Source organism: Zonotrichia leucophrys, chromosome 1A, assembly GCF_028769735.1.
Source record: "Zonotrichia leucophrys gambelii isolate GWCS_2022_RI chromosome 1A, RI_Zleu_2.0, whole genome shotgun sequence".
In the NCBI taxonomy this organism is placed as follows: Eukaryota; Metazoa; Chordata; class Aves; order Passeriformes; family Passerellidae; genus Zonotrichia; species Zonotrichia leucophrys.
In genome coordinates this window covers 37,324,374-37,347,766 of record NC_088170.1, presented here as the reverse complement: position 1 = coordinate 37,347,766, position 23,393 = coordinate 37,324,374, and the positions used below count along the sequence as shown (strand labels likewise).

General features: G+C 41.6%; 1 protein-coding gene and 1 long non-coding RNA gene across 7 annotated transcripts in view; one reads left to right on the top strand and one right to left on the bottom strand.

Annotated features, from left to right (window-relative positions):
* Positions 1 to 964: 964 nt before the first annotated feature.
* Positions 965 to 2,373, top strand: LOC135457402 (uncharacterized). Its single transcript, XR_010442721.1, has 2 exons — positions 965 to 1,251; positions 1,849 to 2,373. It is a non-coding gene; the product is annotated as an uncharacterized LOC135457402 (long non-coding RNA).
* A 5,551-nt stretch (positions 2,374 to 7,924) lies between these two features.
* Positions 7,925 to 23,393, bottom strand: part of TCF20 (transcription factor 20) — a 130,553-nt gene continuing 115,084 nt past the window's right edge. For 4 of the 6 annotated variants that reach the window (XM_064702286.1, XM_064702289.1, XM_064702288.1 and 1 more), the window contains 4 exons: positions 22,845 to 22,938; positions 16,076 to 16,125; positions 12,987 to 13,114; positions 7,925 to 9,261 (listed from right to left, as the gene is read on the bottom strand). In XM_064702286.1, coding sequence (XP_064558356.1) covers positions 13,031 to 13,114; positions 16,076 to 16,125; positions 22,845 to 22,938 — 228 coding nt within the window. In that variant the 3' untranslated portion in view covers positions 7,925 to 9,261; positions 12,987 to 13,030. The remainder of the gene's footprint in view (positions 9,262 to 12,986; positions 13,115 to 16,075; positions 16,126 to 22,844; positions 22,939 to 23,393) is intronic. The other 2 variants (XM_064702284.1, XM_064702290.1) reach the window with 2 other exon arrangements.

The window sequence follows — 23,393 nt, the reverse complement described above, 5'->3', positions numbered from 1 at the left end:
CACCATGAACTGCTGATTTTATAGGCAGGGCGGAGTCAGATTCTTCTCCAAATGGCACAGTGACAGGACAAAAGGCAAATCACAAGCTGCAACAATGAGAACTGTGACTAGATACAAAGAATTGCTGCTCCCAGAGGAGGGCTCAGCACAGGAACAGGGTCCCAGAGAAAGTGTGGAGTATACTAGAAGGTTTTCAAATTTTGACTGTTCAAAGCCGTGAGCAGGCTGGCATAGTTCTGAGGCTGACCTTCACAAAGCCATCAGGTTGCACAGAGACCTTGAAAGGTGCCTTCCAATCTGTTCTATAACAGGATTTCAGGAGAGCTTTAAAACATGAATGTAGATGACAAGTAAAAATTTCATGTGTGTCCTGGCTGTAATAGTCATGGCTGCCGGATGGGTTTCCTGATCACAGACACAGTTTGAATTCTTATTTAAGTTTTTGATCTAGAGCAGGTATACCTTTGCAAACACTGCAGAAAATTTCTTCAGTTTTGGAAAAGAAAAAAAACCAAAGTTTTAAGAGTCTGAAATAAATGTTCTGATTCTGTAAAAGAACAAGAAGAGAAAGAGAGGGGGGATTGGGCGGTGCAGAATCTCAGGACTTCAGACCTGCCTGGATGATGAAGACATGTGACAGGCCAAAAATCCAACAGGAGAAGTTGGTGAAGTGTAACAGCACTGCAATAGACACCAGATACCAAGGCAGTAACCTCTGCATGAGCCTGGAGACACTGGGTCATTCTGTGCTTCCTGAGGGACAGGGACCAGCTACAGATAACCCTTGATCCCACATCAGGGGGAGAGGGAGGGCTCCTGCTTTAGCTACAACTCCAAAACAGAACCTTTGAGTTACACAACAAATGATGGCACACAGGTTGAGTTACCTGCGAGCAACACAGCCATGCAATACACAGATCACCTGTAAGTAATGAAAGATGGAGAAGTGCAACGACAGCTTAGAGATAACCTCTCATCAGTGGCAACGAGAATGGAAGTGTTTCCACCTGGTCACACCTCTTATGAACTGTCCTGGGCTCTTTGAATCAGAGTGCCACAAGGCTTTTCAGAATGACTGGAGATAGTTGGCTGCTCTGGCAATTGCAGCAGGCTGCAGCAGAAATCAAGCTCAAACACTTGCTGTCAGTTGAGGCAGAAGTGAAAGCAAAGTGAAAATACAGGAGCTGCTGTGTTGTGTGGCTGTGAGAAGCTCATTTCAAGGATGAGCATGTTGGAAGCTGTAGCCTGAAGGTACAAATCTTGCTTACTCCGTGGAAAGGGGGTTTTTTGTTTCATGTACACTGCCTGTTTGCCAGACAGAGGCTCAGTGCCTTGTGGGACATTTTGAGTTGTGACATTTTAATTACTGCAGTGCCCCCTGAACTTGTGACAGACCTTAGCTGTGGTTTTTACCACTCCCACCCAAGGTCATACAAGCTGGTCAGTAAACATTTTTTTCTCCACTTCTGAACCCTTATGTATTTCCAGACATATGTGCAGGCTTACATATCAAAAAGGTAAGGACATATGTTCTTAAAAACTACAAATTGCTATATCCTTAATGCACCTAGTGAAGACATGGGTAGGCAAAAAAAAAAGACTGTGGCTTTTTTGTAGGGGCTTGTGGCTAACAGACATGAAGAGGCTGCTCAGGCAAGCCCCTGACTTGTTCTTTCTCTTGCATTGTAAGGAACAAGAAGTTCCACCAAGCCCTGCATCGCACACTTAGCTGCAGACTGGGAAAGGTTGTTCAGGTTTTTGATCAGCTACTCCTAATGTCCAAGTTATTCAAATAAATACTAAAAAAAAAGGGGCAAATCTCATTCCCTCTCTGTCTCTCTTTCTCAGCAAAAATGGTAAATACAGGTTGCAAAGACTTCTGGTGTCTGTCTCAAGCAGCTCTTTCAAAGAGGTCAAATGAAACCCTAGAAACTGAACATCAGCTGTTGTATTCCAATTTCTGTGGCATGCCACTGACTGGAGGTAGAAAACCATACTGATGCATTTCTGAAGAGGTACCAACCAACCCTGGTGACCTGGCCAACACTCCCCCCTGAAGCACAACAAAGACAAGCCCCTATTTGGAATGACCATCTGGATGCAAAAAGGGTTTTCTACGTTTAAGGGTGAATTTCGGGGCCTGTTGCTCTGTAGTCTAGTAAATGGCACAGAATGGATTTGGTAAGGTACCTACCTGGACTGTTCTTCCAAAACTCACACACAGAACTTCCCACAGAAAAGGTCATCAGCAACAGCCACCTCCACCAGTGAGGCCCTCAAATGCCATTCCAATTATCTCAGGGCTCCTCTCATGGCACAGCATTCCCTAGAAGGAACCTCAGGAAAAAATCTCCCCAGACTTTACTGACCTGTTATTTCTCCATGACTCTTTTCACATGACTGGGCCACTTGTAAAAGGCTCTCTCACTTCTCCTTATTTTCAAGAGGAACTTTGGATCACAGAACTGCTGTGCCCAGCTCAGGGTGAATCCATCCAGCGTGGGTGGTGGGCAGTAGTTGAGGCCAAAGGGCCGTGCTCCAAAGCAGAATTTTTCCCAGTTACAGACAGTCCTACAGTCATTGCTGTTGATAGCAGCGTTCCTAATAATAATTTGTACATCTTCTGATCCATGAATCCTCTAGACAGCAACAAGTCTGTGCAGTTAAAAAGATGAACCTTCTTTCCTTTTCCTGAAGCAGCAGACCAGGAACTTGATGTTTGCTAAGTCCATCTTTCACATCGGTCATAAGGAATGTTTACACTTCTACTGTAACAGCATCTTTTCCAAGTCTTTTGTGTTCCTGTGGCAACGTGACACTGCTGGCTTTAGTAGAAATGAGTAGTGCAGCTGGAGTCAGTCAAGAGGCCTGCAAACCCTGATGTCCTCTTTAAGGCTGTAAATGCCTGCTTCCATCTCACAGCTCTGGAAACTGTTTCTTCTCCTGGCACAATTTCCTGTCATGTAAAGCCAAGAATGATTCCCACTTGGAGCAGAGTCAAACACAGCCCTGGAAACCAGCTTAGATGCTACAAAATTGGGCCATTCTGTATGGCCTCTGCCTTTGGTTGCAGGAAAAGTCTCCCTCAGCAGCATTTATTTTACTGGCTTATTTTCTTGCAGAGTGCAGCTCTTTGGCTTCATTCCCAAATGGGCAGTTGTATTTTTGCCATCTATCACCTGTACAGGTAGTGATTCCTCCTCAGAAGTTTCAGCCACAGCAGGACACCAGGTGAACAGAGAGACTGTAACATCCACTTTGTACAGTGACTTCCTCATCTTGGTTTCCAAAGCAGCAAAATATTACAAAACCCAGGAGTGTAACATTAAATTCATCCTTGTTCTGCTTACAACACAGTGCTTTCTTGCCTCTTTGAAATCCACTGCAACCTGCCAATTCTGAATTTCACAGTACAACTCTAAACAGTAATTTGTTCGCTCTTCTGTATTTCTTCTGACTACAAATGCAAACCGTGAGATCTGTCTTACGTGCACGTTACTTTAAATTCAAGGTGATGAAAAAGTGCATGAGAAGAAGTAGATATTGTTATGCCCCATAATCCAGGTTGCTGTAATTCCAACAGCCTTCAAAGTAATGTCCTCAAAATAATCTACAATTTGGAAGAATCTAATAATTCCATTTCTTTGCTGAGAAGAAACCCAGTTCCAGTGGGCAAGAACTAGGGTGAAAGTCCAATTAAGTTTTTATCATACAAATGCTGTGAAGTGTACAGACTCTCATTTTTTAATAAAACCATGAGAAGTGGTGACATTTCTTTGATGAACTGGCTTCAGCTCAGAAGAGTCTTGCTATACAGTGCAAATTTACCCTTACACCACCATTTTTATTTTCAGTGTAAACACCTCCCAGTCTTTCCCCAACAATTTCTCTGCCATCCTTTGCTGCTCCCCACTAAAAGATGTGGCACTGAAAGTAAGCAATTTCGATAAAACTCAGAAAACCATTGCCATGCTGTATCTCAAAGTACCAACCTCCAAATCTACTGTGCACTCCAAGTTTGGCTGTCAGCAAGGGGAGCTACAACCCAAAAGTTCCTAATGCAATACAGGTGGTATTTGCAGGTAACCTGGCTATGCTCATGTTCAGTAGCACATGCAAGCAGTTTTTATCATGCAGAGAAGAACACGTCAGGATGACTCCTGAAGCCCAGCTAGAGTGGCACATTTCTTTCACAGGGGGTTTGCTATGAGCTAGAAGACTATTTTTCTTTTTCAAATTATTTGGATGAGAGTTAAGTCTCTCTGGGCTGCTAAGAAATATCAGCATTTCGAAAGCTGGCCAGGTAAGGTCAAAACCTTGAAACTGCAGCGTTAAAACTGAGTTAAGCAATAAATTGCAAGAAACCTCCGGAGGATGAAGGGGAAAGAGAAGCAATCTCAGCTCTAAGTACCGCCCTGTGGAAGAAGCCAGCAAACAAGCAATGCTTTCCTTCCAGTTCAGGTTAAACACACTAAACAGGAAGTGGGATCCACTTAAGAAATTAAATCCTACAAAAAGATTCTGTAAGCAGCACTGTCTTCACTTTCCAGCTGGATGACAGAGTAAACCTTTTGGATTCCACCAGAAGTACAGAGAACAAACAATTAAACAATCACATGCAGGGATGATGTCAGCAACTATTTCACTGACCTTTGCACTCTAAGGAAAAACCTCATAATCATCTTCAGAGCTTTACATATTAATTTCTGGCTGAACAGCACAGGTCAGGTAGGGAGCTCATGGTCATGGTATTTGTATGAGCCAATTTTTCAGCAGTGTGCATGAGCCAAGCTCTCACTGGCCTGTACCAATGCCAGGAGAAAGTACCAGACTGTTACCAGTTTCCCACAATTTTCTAGTAATTACTTTTGTCCTCTGCCTCTGTTGACTAAATTCTCTGACTTGTAATATGCTGCCAGACTTCCATCTTAAAAAACCTGAAATGGAAAACTAAACCCAAACCTAAACTTGTTGGAATTTCACAGTCAGACAAGAATCTTATCCTGTTTCACAACAGAGATTTCCAACCCAAAGCCAAGATTGCAACTACTCTTTCAGCATCTCATAGCTAAGTCAGTAAAACCATATCTTTGTGTTTTCTAGATCTGTAACTGAACCTGGATTACCTGCATTCTGTTTGTTTTCATATAACTTTTAATAATTTAAAAAAAAAAAAAGAGCAGTGCTGAATTATTCATCCTCAACCATCTAAATATCCTGCTCCACTTCCAAAAGTATGTTATTTACACTTAAGTTTTTACATTTTGAGATAAAGGACTGCTTCTTTCAGTCATTCTGGCAAGCCAGGGACTAGATAGACAGATAAAATGCTGTATCCCTCTACAAGTATTTCTATAACATCCAGGACACCCACTGCACTTGGGACAGCACAGGTAATTCCTTACATAATGACTCAGCTAATAGACATGATAATTTATAAAATTTATATCCAAATCAGCCCCCAATGTTCTCCCTGTAGCTGTGCCAGTTTAAAGTATTCTCTTTCCTAATACACATTTTAATGTACGCTACTGCACATTAGTCAGAATTCCAGAGCTGTCATTCAATTGCCCATATCTCAACAAACTTTTTGTTTTTTACATGCATGTCCCACCAAAAATGAATTTCTTTAGCTTGCCATTAGCTGGACTCCATGAACCAGATGTGCACCATTCTTCAGCAGATCCCGCACCCTGAACCCCTGAACGTTTTTTATTTCAATACTATTGAACCTCATCCGTTTGTCTTGTTCTAAGGTTCAAGAATGTCACAACCCCAAGTAAAACTCCCTCTCATACCTCTGTGGTACAGATTAGTGAGGTTGGCCACTGCCCTCTGCAGGAGCAGCTGAGATGACTTTCTCCCGTGCTGCTCAATCCACACTGGTCTGTGCCTCGGATTTCCAAGCATGGATTTCACATGCAATACATACAAACAACAAATGTATCGATGGGCAGCTCCTGGTATCAAGATCCCTCTGTACACATCCCAGGGCTTCCACCAGCTCCTGCAGGACTCCCTTTATCCTTGTCATATCAACAAACATCCTTTGCATGTTGAATCCATTCCCTATTCTTGATGTGAAAACATCTTTTCTTCGACCCCATGCAGCAGTGCTGACTCACTCTGGTTAGCCTGGAAGCACTGCTAAACCATCACGTTCAATTCCAGCCCGTTGGTGTAGATCTCTTTCAGGAGATCCCGATGGGAGTCAGCACAGAGAAACACTTTGAAAATGAGCTGCTTTATCCAAGCTCTCATTAGTTCATTCCTCATCCAAGCAGGCAATTCCCAAACGATGCCATTCTCATCTATACACAATCTCTTTTAAGGTTCTGCTGCAGGTCATTTCTGCTCCACAAATTCTAAATTAGCCAAGACTTCCAAACCTTTTCTTTCTTTCCAGTTTGGGGTATCCACGATGTCGAGCTGTTAATTGCTTTCGCAGGATGGAGCAGGTAAATGTTTTGTACAACAGCTTTCAAAATCCACTCAGCACTTTGTATTTTCTCAGCCAAAAGAAATTTTTATTTCCAACAGAATTTTATGACTGTTTTGGATAATTTCCAAGTTCTCCCAGGAAGCCATTACACACTGTTTTAATTCCTTCTGGCTTGGTTTTAGAATCACAACAGCTCTGCTTTCTGTAAAGCCTCAACCACCAAGCACAATCCTGCTCTACTGGAGAGCACCCCTCACCTCTGACTACAGCACTGGGGAGATTAAGCCACAGCTGAGTCAAAGGATTTTAAGCACTTCCCACTGTGAAATACTTCCCACAGAACTGACTGTGGTACCACTTCTTTATCTGCTCTACACAACTGCCACTACTTTCCAGCCACAGTGCACGAGGAAATATTGAATCTCCATACTTGCCACAAGCTCCCACACGGAAAACCTCCAAGGCTCCCTCCCATTTACCCAAAAACCTTCTGCCTCTGCTGTGACACCACCAGAAGAGCCAAAGTGAAAGTGTCAAATTCAGCAGTTCCAGCACACACTGTTCTGCTGTCACAGTGCTACATACAGAATTGACTCTTCACCAACATAAAAATCAATGCAATAACAGGAACTTTTTTTTGAATATGTAGAATAGAACAGACACTATGAAAAAAAAACCAATTTTTATTCAGTTGAAAAGAAGTCATTTACTCAATCACATTAACTATGCTAAAAATGACTTTTTTCTGACTACACCAGCAGTTAAATATTTTCAGCACCAATTCATGACACATTAGTGACATTTATCACAACAGGTCTATTTCTTAATGTAAAGGACATACTAACTTCAGTAGCTGCTACTGGGAAAGGAGTAAGCAGAAGGCTGCCTTTTCTTTCCAAATATTTATGAGTGAGAGTAGCAACTTATAGAAATAAATAACTGCCAAATTATCTCCCAAATCTTTAAATCGATCTTTTAAAAATAGAGTTAAAATAGATATCTTAATATGAGCTATCATAGATTTTACTTTTATGTGCTGAATACTCCAAAATGTGAGTAGCTGAGCAAGCATCCAGTACATAACTTTTAAAATAGTTCTTCCCTCCCCACAATATCAACCCCATTTTTTTATCCATGTCATGCTGGTTAGATCCCTATCCCTAGTGACTTTCCAGTAAACAACACGCTGTTTGATATCGCTAGGATATGCTACCATCCTATGAGTGAAAGAAGTCAGTGACCTGGTGAAATACCACCAGCTCACACGAACAGAAAATTCATCCAGTCATTGGCTCGTTAACTCTGAACATCAAACAAATCCTAAGCTTTAGTTTTTCAAAGCCTTTGTGGTCTTCCTCTTGCTGGGCCAGTTCAGAAGGTCATCACTGAAGGCAGAACCGATGAAGGCAAAGAAACCAAAAAGCAGCAGATAGTACTGTCTCTGTCCTTTTAAACAAATCAAGTTCGCACAAAACAAAAGGAGACAAGGTTAAAATGAAGTTTATTAGTTTTTTTGGTTTTTTTAAGCTTTTTTTATATAAAACTGTTTGTGAAACAGCTATTTTTAATCCCATGGCAGAGTGACCCCTGAAAGATGCACTAACCCCTTTCTTAAGGCCTTAACAAGAAAAAAACCCATGATTTTTTCATTGTTGTTCCTAAAACCCAAATGTTTTAAAATTACATAATTTACAAAAAAAAATTAAAATAAAAGAAAATAAAAAAGAAAAGAAAATAAAAAACCCCTACCCCGAATAACCATATAGTGTAGGCTGTTACACTGACATTCCCTCTTCCTTCCTTAGGAAAAGCAAAAAATATAAAAATAAAAAGAGGGCCAAGTGGATTTACCCCAATCAATTTGAAGATACATTGACTCCACCAACATTAAGACTTCCTTTCATTCCCCAATCTGGCAGGTAAACCATGTCTTCCTCTCACCTGCCTTCCAAACTGAAGGCACAGCTTCTTGGAATGATCTGGGGGTCACGTTGTTGCACACAGGGCAGATACTCCCTTCCCCTGTGTGGTACAGGTGTTCCCACACCAGTGAGGTGTATGGGACCTAGCAAGCAGCAGCCACCTCTTACTTCATGAGCCTCACAACCCAAGAGTCTGCAGATGTTATTCAGGCTTACATTGTTAATAGTGTTTCTCAAAAATGGAAACCTCCCTACCCCTCAGACACAACTACTGACACCAAATTACCTGCAATCATCCAAGCCTTCCTCCCACACCCTACAAACAATTTATCAGTATTTTATTTGCCTTTCAAAACTGAATTTCATAAGATGTTGTGAGAAAGAAAGCAAGAGGAACAGAGACAAATCCTGTTTGGAGTACTCCCAGTTTTGCCATTCTTTCCCACAAATGTTAGGCTCCACATGCCTTGCTTTAATTTTGGATTTAATATTTACTTTATCTATAAGTTTCTTTTTTAATTTATATGGGGTTTTTAAAATCTTAATCCAAAGCATCAAAAGGGATATAGCGCACCTTTCATTTAAAACAAAGTCTTTCAAGACTAAAAAATAGATCTTTATATATATATATATTTATCCCTCCCTCTGTAATTCCCCCCACCTGTTTCCTTTTTCCCCCTCCCCTCCCCACTGTCACTATGGAGATTGTGTCCATGGAAACAGCTGGTTCAGACTCCTTGGTCAGATTCTGTGATGTCATCAGTCTTGAGTGTGATGTAAGAATTTATGAAGGAAGTGCTGGCATTGGCAGGCACGTCGAGAGGGGGCATGGCTGCACAGTGGGAGAGATTCCATTCAGTCACGAATGTCCACTGCTTTTTATCTCAACAGCCTAACCTGAAAAACAAAGTCAAAATAATATTGGCACGGTTCCTTCCCTTCATTTGCAAACAGGCCCCTCAGGCTTTGGAAAAGCCCACTCAGCATCTTACCACAGCAGCAACACCAAGAGCTCTTTAGCTTTGTGGACTGAAAACAGATATACACAATGGCGAGTAGTTCATGAAAGCTAATCCATGTGATAAAACCTCTTCATTTAACAACCAGCAAAACAAAAATTAGGCAAGCCCAGTTCTGAAGGAGGTCTGGGATGAGAGGATGATTCATACCACAATGGCACAGCACTCACCTCTACCTTCAGCAGCCAGGCAGGAGCTCGCTCACCTCGTGTCCACTCCTCACACTGACCGTGAGATTGGGAAAGAGAGAGGCCAAGCATGTCCCAACATGGTGACAGCTCCTGGGATGCCATCAGGGACTGCATCAAAATGTTTCCCTATGGGCCATCCAGTGGTGGTTTCCAGTGAATATGTAGCAGATAGTGAAACTAGTGTCAAAATTACAGGAGTCTAGGAAACAATCCTGGGAAATTGCCAGATTTTACCAGCTAAAGGTAAAGCTGTTGTGGTTTAACTAATTGAAGGGCAGGTGATATTTCTTTCTGCTGCTTTTTGGAGCTAATTTTCATATTACAGAGACAGTTCATAGAAGGACTAAGCTTGTGATGTCTTTCAAGACAAATGCAGAAACGTCCCAGTGCTTGGCACATGTTCTCCCTGTCCAGAAATTCTCTGAGGTGAGAAAATTAACTTCAGGAGTTTGCTAAGTTGGTGGAGGCTCAGCTCAAAAGAGAAGTTACAAAGTTAAAATTCAATTTCTCTAAGTTAGGGTTCTCATTCTGCATAGAGAGAAAGCAAAGCTTGAAATAATGTATTCCTTCCTTCCCTTATCCCATACCACAAGTGAGCCCAACTGCAATTTATTTATTTAGTAAGGTTACTTAGATATGATTTGGATAAATCCCTTCCTACCAGCTAGTGAGCTTGGGAAAAGAACTTACACCAGAAGCGATGCATATGGAAAGCAGCTAACGGAATTAGAGGTGTGCCTGGGAGCAAAGTAACACCCATGTTTGTTCATAGCTGGCAATTAAACTCCAGGAACCCTAACTAAGTGTGATGGAGAAGTCAATACTGCTCTGATCATCGGCACACCAATTAGATTACATCCCAGCAAGCCCAACTCTTGGCTGCAGATATCCCCCATGCAGGTGCCAGGGCTGCGAGTGAGTAAGAGTCAGGCAAGCACACACAAAATGCAGACGGGCAAGGTCAGGGAGCAGCAGCTGAGGAGGAAAGGGGGAGGCTCCCAGAGAGCTCAGCTGCCCTCTGTGGTTTCATTACCGCGCAACAGCGAGCCCTCGCTGAGGGAGTTCAGGGCCGTGTTGCTGTCTCTGGCTCCTGTACAACTGCAGCTTGCCCATGCCTGGAATCGGTCCAGAGCATTAGGCACTGGCTCAGGGAAGAAACAGGCTCAACTCACAGAGAGTCCTGCCTCATTCCTGGACAAGATCCAGAGCACCAGACTTGCTCTCACAGTCACTCTCCAGATCTGGACTTGATCCAAATGTTCTAGAGGCAACTGGCGCAGGCAGAGAGAAGCAATGAAGACAGAATACACTGACTTGCCTGGATGTTATCCAACATGCAGGATTTTTCTTAACTTGCTAGGCCTGGGAGTGAACCAGGACTAAAACAGCCCAATAATCTCACAACTGAGTATCCATTGTATCTTACACTAAGGCCAGCAGAAGGACAGTTCCAGTACTACCTGGACTGCTACAGAACTCCCCTGAAGATCTTTAATTACCACAGTAATACAAGTTGTTGTTGTCATAAGGATCTTTTAGATTTGCATGGCTTTTATTTTGAAACGCAAGATCAGGTTGGAATTTGAGAATCTTATTTTTAAGATATTCTGAACATTGCAAAGAGGTGGCTAAATAGGACCTTCTGGTAAGAATTACTTGAAGCAAAAAGTGGATTTCAAAAGACATGATGCCTTAGAGAGACATCTAGAGCATACAGTGCAGAGATTCCACAGCCTGCAAGGTCTTAAGACATTCCTATGACATATAAAAAGAGCTAGCACTGGAAAATAATGCAGGGAACAAAGCTGTGTAAAGGTCTCTGGGACACAGTAATGTTCACCAGCACCTTAAAGGAATGGCCCAAAAATCACTTCCCTAGTATTAAACAGCCAGAAGAGGCACTTTGGCTGTGGGACTCTTGTCCTGCTTTAACATTATGAATTACATTGCCTGTTACATTTTAAGGAAAAGAGAAAAGCTTAAAGGAATCCAAATGACCTTTACCATGGAAGGAGAAAGCTACTCAAACACTGAATACTGTTAAACACTGTTTACATGGTAACTGTTAAAACAACACTCCATAGCCAGGAATGAATGCTATTAAAAATGGAAAGTCACAGAACACAGCTGAGCTAAAGCAAGTCAGCAGTCAATCTGCAAAAAGGACATGGGACACTACCTGTCTTGTGCTACTGCACCAAAACCCCACAATCTTCCAATTAATCTCTCATCCTTCACACAGAACACCATTAGAAGCACTTCACAATTACTTTACTTGAAAAACAGGAAAGATTTTAAGTCAGGAGAGGTGCCTGGGAAGCAAGGGAACGGTAACGAAGGAAGGGGATTACCATCAGCAGTTCCAAGAACTGACACAAAAGAGCAACTTCCCCTGCATGATTGCAAGGAAAAAGACAGAGAAGCAAATAGCTACTTGAGCAAGAAATGCATTTGAGTAGTGAAATAAAGGCAAGAGACCTTCTTGGGCTGCAGTTTCATGGACAGGGTGACAACAAGTAATAACTTGAAACCAAACACTTATTTCATTTTAATACACCCTGCTGCCTTTGAACTGCAGTGCACTTGCAATTGAGTAAGAAATAAGAAATCCCAACCTCATCCCATTCCCTGGGTGCTAACTCCCACCTCAGTGCTACTCCCTCCTTGTGCCAGTGTATTTTCCCAGCCACACAGTGAACCAGATTAGGAAAATGACCCAGCTCTGATGCTAACATGGCAAAAAGCTGTTTCAGACAAACTGAATTCCCAACCAAGTTCTCACTTGGCTGTATGAATGCTGGGCCTAGACAAAAGAGGAGGCAGGAAGGAACTGCAGTGAGGAGCTTGGGGCACATTACAAAGTTATGGAATTGTGACCACTTCTGGGTACAGTTCTACCTCCTATGTCCCATGTCTGTTTGCAAAATAGAGAAAAAAGCTGGGCCAAAAGAAACACAGTGGGGTCCTGCTAAGACTGATTTACTTATCCCTGGATCGATCTGCATTTCCAGAAAATGGGAATCCTACAATAATCCTGAACTCATCAATATTATTTATTTATTACATACAGAATCTAAGATACATTGATAACTTTATTTATACAGAAGCTTCCTAACTACTCTGAGATTCACAGAAAAACACCTTCAAATCCTTATGGACATGATACAAAAGGAGATTTCTGCCACTCATTTAGCTGAGAGAGTCATCAGGCAGCTGTAACAGCTAATAAACTCTGCCTTTCATTGTTTAACAGAAGGAACTGCTGCAGAAATACAAAAAAATAAACAGGATGGTAGCAGAGAAAAAAATATTACACATTTTCTGTGTACAAAAGCACCTTAATTTCTCACAGAAATGGGGAAGGCACTGGATGTAAGAGAGCAGGTGGAACTGGAAGCTCTCCCCCACTCACCTGTGCTTGCTTTTATATCCATTCCCAGGAGTACACTTCCCCCCTCACCCCCGCTCCGACTGCTCTGTGCTGAGGCTGCCTTTCACCATCTTGTTCTGCAAGGAGGGAAGAGAGCAAGGAAGGAGGGGCTGACAAACCAGCAAGCCAAACAGAGGAGGAAAAGGAAAATGAGGGAGAAATGGAAGACAGGGGTAGGGAAAAGGAACATACAGAAAGCAAGAGAGAGAGAGAGAGAGAGAGAGAAAGAAAGAGAAGTCAGTATTGGAGTCAGAAATAGACTTTTCAGACAGAGTTTTCTCCAAGACAAAAGCAGGTAATTCCACAAAAGTAGAGTCTGAGATATGAAAGCCTGGTTAATTTTAAGAAACACAGAATTTAACACAAAAAGGTAGAACAAGCTGAGAAGCATCACTTGAAAACTGCCAAAACAGATGGCTTAAGACAATCTAAGATGGCTGAGCCACCAAAAGGTGAGGTATCCCATCCCTTTTATAGCCTCTCCACAGCTCAGCATCCTCATCAGGTCTGTTGCAACCTCACTTGCTGTGATGCAGACAGAGCTGTTTGGATCTGTGAGAGGAACCCTTCAAAAGATGACAGTTTTCAGACAGCACTTTCCCTGTGATAAAAGCTGATATTTTGCATAAGTAGCACATTCAGGACATGGATGGTCGAAGTATCAATCCTGACAGAAGGAAATGGAAAAGCTCACTGGGGAGCACATGGAAAGGCAGGACCAGTCCCTCTGGACTCAGCTTGCTTATGCCCTAAGAGTCAGGCACAGTTAATGAGGCAAGAAGCACCTTGGCTCTCCAGGGGCGCTTTCTGTGATGAAGTGTATTTACCGGTGTGAGGCACAGACTGCCAAAGGGTAACAGGCCCTGTGCTGGGGGACTCAGTGCTGGAGATTTATAAAGTTAGCTCCTCCACCCATTAGCTACAGAACAGCAGAGTGAGCTATGAGACAGTTACTAATTTGCTAACAGTGCTAAGGTGGTGTTACCTAAAAGCATCGCTTTCAACAGACTAATTGAAAGTCTTTCTTCCTCTCAATTGCTCATACTTGTATCATGCAAAAAAATTGGTGCAATTTGTTCCCCAGTCATTCTAGAGCAATGGTTTTCAGCCTTCCTGTTCCTGAATTGTCACTGTCTGGAATTCCCCTTTCCAGCCACTGGAATGGAAGGAACAGAGTAAGCTTATATTCTGCCCTGCAGAAAGATTGGGAACAAACCAATAATGATTAGTGAAATATGCAGTGAGGGCAGAGAAAGAAAGCAAACAAAACTCTACTTGGCTTCAAAGAAATTATTTTTGTCTTTACTAAGCAAAAGCCAACAAACTTCAGTGTCAAATAAAGGCTGCTGGTGTTGAAGTTATGTTTTTGACAAAATAAAGAAAGTGATCTGCAGTGGGATAGTTCTGAATAGAATTTAAAATTTTATTGCCTCATGAAGAAGTGTTATGAACTTAATTGGTAGCTGTCCCACTCCCATCCTTCAAGATTACTTTAGAAATCCATATGCTTTCTCAGAATTTTCTCTGAAAAGCTGGATTATTTGCCTGAATCTAAACCAGTTCTTTCCTTTCATGGTTTGAGCACCGTCACTCCAAAGTGCTCACATACAGCAGCAGTGACTCAAGCCATCTATGTAACACTGTATTTCCCTGGAATACTTCAGGCAACAGCAGCAAAAATAAAACAGCCTTCAAATACACACCTCTCTGTAATAGTTTAACCCCAGCTGGCAATTAAGTACCAAGAAGAAAATAACTATCCCATCCTAACCCAGGACACACTCCAATTATCTTTAGCCAAGTATCCAAAGTCGAGCAGAGGGTGGCGCTCAGGCAGTTACATTACACAGAAAGGGGAGCTCATCCTTTCCAGTTTGTTTGGCAAGATCTGCAGGTTCTTGTAGCATTAATGCATTAATTTAAGCTTGCTGTACATTGTCAACATTATTCCACAGTTGTGCAGAGTAATTTATTTTCTTTTATATAATGAAAAGTAGGCCGATTCTGGATAAGAGCCTGAACGTGCACTGAAATCTTCCAGCACATTTTAAATACGTGTGTATAAATACATCATTTTGTGGTGGAACATCCAGAAAGGAACATGAGGTTAGTTCCTGTATGTTTACAAAGGACAGATTAAGAATAAGCTGTGAAAACAAAAGACCACCAGATGTCAGTCTAATTCTAGGCAGGGATCTGCAGACAAGAACTAGATGGAGACTAATCCCTGCTAGAAAGCAACACAATTCTTCCCTATTATCGTTTCCTTTTCAGCACAAGCCATCCAAACTCTTGCCCAATTACTGTTGTATTCAACTGGCAACAAGAACAGCTGTTTTTTCCTGGATGTATCCACAACCTCCCAGGGGTGTATCCTCCCTTAAGGGCTGGGAGGGGTATTCCCAGCACTGTATCCCATTACTTATGCTACAAGAGAGTATGTATTGTCTACCATATCCCCTCTTGCCATACAGACAGCTCTCTGCACCACTGTGCTTGTAGGCTCTGGGGACAATCATTAAGGACACCCAGACCCTGGGCAGAAGGAGCAAAGGGGTCTTCTGATGAACCAAACATATACAGAAGAACCCCACAGACCCACTGAAGGCTGAGTGGCTGGACTCAGTCCAGTTACTACTGGTAAACTAGAACAAGATGTCTCCAAAAACCAGGAGAACTTTTTCATAAAGTCATTTTTCTTCTTCCTTGCATCCTCAGTAAGTCCAAGGAGAAAACCCAACAGTCCAATGAAATATTCGAACAGGAATAGCAAGCAACATACTGATTCTTTCACAGAAGTCAGGAAATTAAGCTGAGCTTTCTGAACAGTCATCAAGGACCTAAAGAAACACTAAGCAGATGGAACAAAAATTTTATCTTCTTAAATTTGTAGTCTTCTTGAGTTGGTGGTTGCCCCCAGAATATACCACAAGCATATATCACAGAATAATTGAACTAAAAGCATCTCTGACTACAGACATTACCCAGGTAATAAAATTACTAATCCAAATTTAGAAACCAGAAGAGGGTTTCACAAGAGACCCAGGTATAATCCAGGAGAGGATTCTTACCTTGTGCTTGGGGCACCTCACTGAGAAATTCTCTTCGTTTAGTAAACAATCTAAAGGAGGAGAAGACAGCAATGCATTATTTTTTTAATGAAAACCAACTTGAATAATACATCACATGTTTTAATCTTGCCTCACAGGTACACATTTTTCATTCAAAGATCTCTTATAGGAATACTTTGTCAGTATTGCCTGATCTGTGTATTATTAGCAGGTTCATTCCTTCCACCCCAAAGTTTTAGCAAACAAGGTAACTGAACACCCCAAGTGACAATGCTGCTTGGATTACCAAGCAACCTCAGCTTTCCCAATGATCTGTATGTAGTAAGAATGACAACAGCAAGCCTACAAATCCTGTATCCCAACCCCCTTCAGCTATTCCAGCCTTCTTTGCTTTGGCATACAGAAGATGGACACATTCATCCAATCTGAACAGACAATCCCTGCATTCCATAGTACAAATGCTGCCTTTCACCCTCACCCCCAGGCCCTGCCAGCATCGGGGAGAGCAGGGGCGTGTGTCTCTAGGTATGGTGTTTACAGTTTACTTGCAATCACAAGTCCTGGTGGTAAGTTTACACTGTGACACTACGTCTGGTAGTCTGGTCACTCACGCTGCTTTGAGATCTGCTTTCATGAATCTTATATGTGAAGCTTTTATGATCTAACAAATGGTTCAGGTAATTATTTAAACATATTATGTAAAGTGAGGCACCTATATGGAACTGCTTATTTAGGAACAAATTAAGCAACACTGCCATTTGCAGAGCATTTATTTAGCAGCACTGCCGGAGCATGGATTGCTTCTCCTCACAACCCCCTCCCAGACTATGCCTCTAAGTGATGCAAGTCGGCAGCTCCCAGAATTTCAGCCCCAGGAAAAGCAGCACTCCCCTCAGAGCACTCAGCTGCCTCCCCTGGGCACCCTGAATTGCAGGGTCACCACTCAACCTGCCTGAACGCCTGGCACTACTCGGTTCCAATGGCCTCTTGCCTCGGAGGCTGAGCCGAGGCTGCCACCTCATGGGCAGGACCAGGCACCCATCCCCACCTCAGCACAACTGAGCAATGCTGCCCTGGAGGATTGAGCAGGGTGCTTCTGACCTCCTGCCCACTCCAACACACCCAAGCGCTCACAAGTAGAGAAGTGCAATAATAACTAAAATGGGCTCATTTAAAACGCTCTTAAGTATGTAGCATAACCAGTGCTACCTGCTGTTTCGATCTGCTGGAAGAGTTTAGCAGACAGCAGGAGACTGGAACTAAAGCTTGAGGGAAAAGCTTTCTAGATACCCAAGCTTTGGCAGAGCATCCCTCTGCTAGGGAGTGCCTAATGTTTCAACATGAATGCCTCTGGCCTGAATCAAAGGGAAACAGCATGCAAGAGGCTAAGTTACTTGAGAGATTTTAGCAAAGGGGAGTAAAACCCTTAATCCTGCCACAGATAATTTCAAATGCAGCATTAGCAAATCACAGGAAATAAATAAAATGTCTTCTCATTATAAGGGCAGGAATCATACATTTAGACTACAGCATGAATTATCACTGCATAATACAGCAATCATCAAAAATATACAGAGCAATCATCAAAAACATACACAGTATGTTAGAACAGAATGGAGTTTTCTTCTTTGTTGGAAATCCAACATCGGTAATGAATGCAGTTCTTTAGCTAGTACATCAGAAAGGAAGATTGTACAAGGATCAGGAAGAAGTGCCAGAAACCTTGTACCTAATGCCTGATCTGTGTGTGGAGCTCCATTTCTTACTAAGGTCAGCATTTCTGTTGCAAATACTAATAGCAGATTCAATTAATAGCAATTTTTTTTGTTTCTGTTAAAGGACAACTATGAAAAATGTCATCAGCACACTGCAGAAAATCAGCTGAATACCAATAAGGCAGAAATTGTTCATCATTACAAAGCTGGCCTGGATTTTGGTTAGCAGTTCCAAGTATTTTATATAACAGATTACAATTTGTCATGAAGTCAGCAGACACAGAGCTATGATCAGCTCATTGTGGCAGAAAGCAAAAAGAACTGAGACTTGTCCTTGTTTCCACAGATTTTTCTCCATAAAGTAGTCAGGGAAAACCTAAAACACTTTTAATAGAAGCAATTGTTCTTCTGTAAGCTTCATACTTCTGTCTCACCCTCTGTGTTCTGCCCATTACTCATCTTTAATGATACTTGCGAAGACACGGGATTTCTGTTCTCTGAAAATTCATTTTATTTTCCTGTTAATATTTTCCTAATTTACAGTTAAAAATCTTCTGTAAGTCGAACTGCCTGGATATATGCTGTAGGGACAAGTGTGCTGCAACCATCAGGATCTGATTCCAGGTGGGGAGGAACAAGCAGAGGGAGAGGATATAAAATTTCAGAAAACAAAGATCTTGTTTCCATGGAGACATCCCTAGGACTAAGTTATCTTGAGACATCAGAGGCTCTTCATAAATTTGGACAGATGAAAGCCAAACACAGACAATGTTAACCACAGTCATTTCCATACAAAAATTACTTAAGTGGCACTACTGATCTTGATTTTAATGTAAATGGCTAAGAAATGTTCAGCTCTCTTACACCCTATATTGCCAAAGACTATTTTCTATGAAAGGAAATTAAAAGACGGCCTGAATTATGCTATATAAAAGCATCCATATGTACAAACTGGCAACTTACAAAGCCACGTGCCTCACACAGCACTCCATTAGCAACAGTGGGGCAGAGCCTGGCCCCTCATAGGGTGGGGCTGGACACCGACCGCTGGTGCAGAAGCCAGGTCCCAGGTCCCACCCCAGGGCTGCCTTCAGTGCTGCAAGGAACTGACGCCATTTGACACACTGAAGCCTCCAGCCCTTTCCCAAAAACGTTCTGCCTTTCCTGAGGCACAGCAACTGACTGGGACCAGCTCCTAACCCACACGGATGCAAAGGCAGAAACGCTTCAGCTCACACTGAACTGCTTTGAAATACAACACGGGGACTTCATCTCAACCAAGGCACGGTCACTTCCAGGAATTCAGACAAACTAAGTGTGTATGACTCAACATACCCTAAAAAACACTCCAGCAAGTGTTTTCTGTTTGGCTTTATTTCTTTGAGATACAAAACCAGTCATACATATTCCAAAAGCCTGAAAGCCCTTGTAAATGTTAACACAAATTTCTGAGGATTCAGAACAGATCTGTGACAGATCCTAAATAAAGCAAGGTGGCACCATCCTTCAAAGCAGGATGGTTGATTTCAAAATGGAACTACCACTGAGCTCAAGGAAGCTGAGAAGCACCTGTACAGTTTCACTACAGAAAGACAGTAGAACTGTAAAACCAATAAAAAGGGTTTACAGGCTGAGCAAAGAGAAATAATGTTGATTTGTTTCTCAAGGAAGCCTACATTTTCTGCTTGGTCATAAATGAAAACCAGACCTTATGTCATATAGCTTGGTTATTTCTTTTACACAGATTTATTGAGGAGTGTCTACAGATTAAGACAGCTTGATTACACCCACAGATAAAACCAACTGCAAACAAGGTCTTTTACTGTCACACCATCAGGCTGAAATTTTAAATGCTGGGAATCTACTTCAAATTGGGACTTTTTTATTTGTTTTGGTTGAAAACTTCAGCTGAAGCAGCCCAACGATTTCCTTAAAACTCTTTCTTGGAAAAAAGTTATTCCGCCCATGATAAACATCCCAGGATTTTTTCTCTGAAAAGCTCTACAATATCCTGATTTTCAGTAGGACCTGGACTTAGCTAAGGCATGCCCTTGCCAGCTACCACAAAACCAGCAAACAGAACTCCTTGAAAAGCAATATGGAGATTTTCATGTGCACATCCTCACAAGAGGCCTATTAGATTTTAGCAGCACGGTCTTTCAGATTTTAAAAGCTAGCTAGTAGCTTTTAAAAATTCCACCAAATATACTTCTGCTTGGGGGTGATCAGGTCCTTCCTGTAAATGAACCTCTGCCCTTAGATTCGGGCACCAGTCCCAAAAGCAGTGAAGCTATCAGGGGACATTTCTAACACTCAAGCAACCCAAAAGAAGAAAGTGACCATTTCAAAACTGCAAAATGGAAAGCACTAGTCCAGCAGGCAGAAGTGAAAACAGTACTGAGAAAGGCAGCCAAGATACAGAAAGAATGGAGGCTAGCAGGAGGGAGACCAGTGCTACTGAAGTCAGGAGCAGGGAATTAAGGATGAGTGCCAGCAGGAGGCTAAGACAAAGAAGTGATTGGAAAAAGGCACAGAAAGGTGAAACAGAGAATATAAAGGACAATATACAAGAACAAACCAGGACCAGCAGGGTGAGGTGTGACAAGAAGCTGAGTTAGGAGATCTAAACGGCAGTAACAAAGCCCAGAGAGGAAAAAGAACTAGAAAAAACAAAAGAGAGGAGGAAGTGAAGTAAGAGCACAGAGGAGGAAGCCAGAGTGAGGGCTAGAAACCTGGAAAAAGGAAAAGTCAGAAAGAATTAGGAGGTATTGGGTCTTACAAAGAGACTGGAGTAAGAAATTTGTAAAGAGGGGCCTGAGAGCAACTACATAAAAGACCTTTGGCTGGTATGAGAAGCCAAAGAGAACACATCAGACATACAGATAAAAAGGAAGAAACAGATAGGAAAATGTATTTTAAAAGCACCAATGAAGTATTTTGTTCTCACTCAACTGGACTCTTCCTGAAGTGAAACCAGAGACTCACCAGTTTTACCAACTCCTCCACTATTTTTTAAATATGTTTGTGAAACTTCACAGTCCAAGTATCCCATCTCCATGTAGCTCTTGCAATTTATTACTGCTGTATTACTCAAAGGAGGGAAATTAGCTTGGAATTGTGCACTCCAACAGATGGCCACATGACAACATGATGTCTCATAGCAAAATTAAAAGAAGTAAGCATAGCCTTGGCACTTGAACACAAAAAGCTACTCTAAAAAAATCTCGCAGGTTGCAAAGTCAAGACAAAAGTGAAAAAAAGCCAAATTTAATCTAACCCATGTCTACACATTATATAGCAGACATGTTACATTTAAATTGGACTAAATAGCATGATTATATACTGGGGTTTGTACATGATGCTGCCTCTTCCATGCATGACACAGAACTGCTCTTGGGAACCAGTCATGATTGTTCAGTACTTTTCTCATTTTGGAGAATCCTACATTTGCTGAAATGGAGTAGGGTTAATATAGCTGAAGGAAAAGGAGAGTACCTGAATTTTGATATCTGAATTTAGAACCCAGAAAATGCTACATACTGTATCTAATAAAACATGAATTTAAATTACGCCCTCAAATTATTGGGAACATTCACTATAAGTTTTGTTTTTTCATGGTACTGAAAAGGGCAAGTCACAAACCAGAAACAAATACATACTAAACACAACATGAATGTGAGTCTGATTGGTGATTGTGTGTCTCAAACACACTGTACAAAAGCAAGCTTATTAATGTTCATGAAACTCTCAGGCATGACAGAGATGAACATTATAGGAAATCTCCCAGTTCTACCTTGAGAACTGAGAAGGAATCATCTGCAGTAAGACACAGATCCATCAAGGACAACACATGTTCATGAATGAGTATCCCTCCATCCTACAGGCTGAGGTAGGGCCTTATGAAAAGACATATCAACCTTTATGTCTTGATATGTCTTATATTACTATAAGATAGATTCATAAAAGACCAAAAGTATACTTAAATGGACACCCTTATTTCTGGTATTTTTTTTAGTATGTGATTTTTGCAACTTGAATAATCTTTCTTTTATGTGAAGTCAAGAATTCTCTCTGCTAGTAGTACTGTGGTACTAGAATATTCCACTGCAATATTGATTTAAAAAAAACCATTCCTATTAGAATGAAATGCACATCTCCAATAGGGTGGGACTTCACAGTGAGAGGTGCAATGCAGTCATACAGAAATGAGCATTCCTACTTCAAATACTCTACCATTTGGAAAACAGCATAAAATGGGTGGTGAACAAGTGGGTTGCTGTGGAATTGGAATAACAAACAGGAAGTTTGCAATTATCTTCCAGTCTAGAGTTGTAATCTTGAATCCTTCCCTGCTTGTTATCTGACTAAGTTTTGTATGACAGGAGTTACACAGGACTGGAAAAGTGGGCTATTATTTACTCCGAGACTGAATTTTTTTTACCCAAGAACAAGGTTTATCTCCATGAAAAACTGTCATTACTGCACAAAACCCACCAAACTCACAAGCCCAGGCTCATAGCTGGAAATAGTATCATTCAAACAATTAGCTTGTATAAGGATGGAAATTGGACCTACTCAGGAGACTGGCTGAAGTGCTTCTTAGGAGGGAGAAGGATGGTTGTGCTGCAAATGGTACTGATGATTCTACAAACACAAACACTTGAAATCTTTACTAGGACCACCCATAGGAGTATAACCCTGAAAGATGAAACCCCCTTTCTGCTTACTTACATCCTTTTAACAAAGGGTTTCTATTTTTGGTAAAAAATGAGTGATCAGTTCTCACACTGCAGCGAGATTTCAGTCACTGTAGCTGCACTCCCCCAAGCCAGGCTTTTTCTGCTCTTTCAGGCAGATTCCTTTTCATTACAAGCTCCATCTTGTCCCAACGTGTTACTGTATGCTGTTTATTGCATGCCATTTCTCTCCATTTTTATTACTTTATCTTCACAGCAGGAGAAAAACTGAGAGGGAGTAATTTGTAAAGCACCTCAGAATTATTTAGTGTAGCATGATTTGAGTAATTATGGAATGCAGTTGTCATGTGTTCCTACCTGCATCGATGGCACATGGGTAATGGTATCGGAAGGAGCAGCCTTTGTTGTAGCAGCCTAAGGTGGCTCCTGGTTCCTGGCAATGGGAACATTTCTGAAAGGGAAACCAAAAAACAACAATGAAGATTGCAGCCATTTTTCTGAATACCTGTATTTGCCTGGGAATTTTATCAACCACATGCCAGCACAATTTTTTTCATAAATCATGTTAAACTCTATCTTTCTACACCATACAAATAAAGGCCTTTCAAACAAGTAACAACATAAGCTCTTTCAAACTATGAACTTTTCAGTTTCGCTAAGCAGGCAAGAGATACAATGTTCAGCCATTCAGAAACAATTCAGAATAGTTCTCAAATCTGTTTTACTGGCCTGTGTTTCAGTACCTGACAATGATCTCACTATTAAAATAGCAGGAAAAAGAGTGGGTTTGAACCTACAGCAGCTTTAAAAGGAGAACTGGCATAACAAATAATGGTTTAGAAGACACCATCCTAAAAGTAATTTGGTTACATCATTGTCATTATCACAAGCAGTTGAAGGTGACAT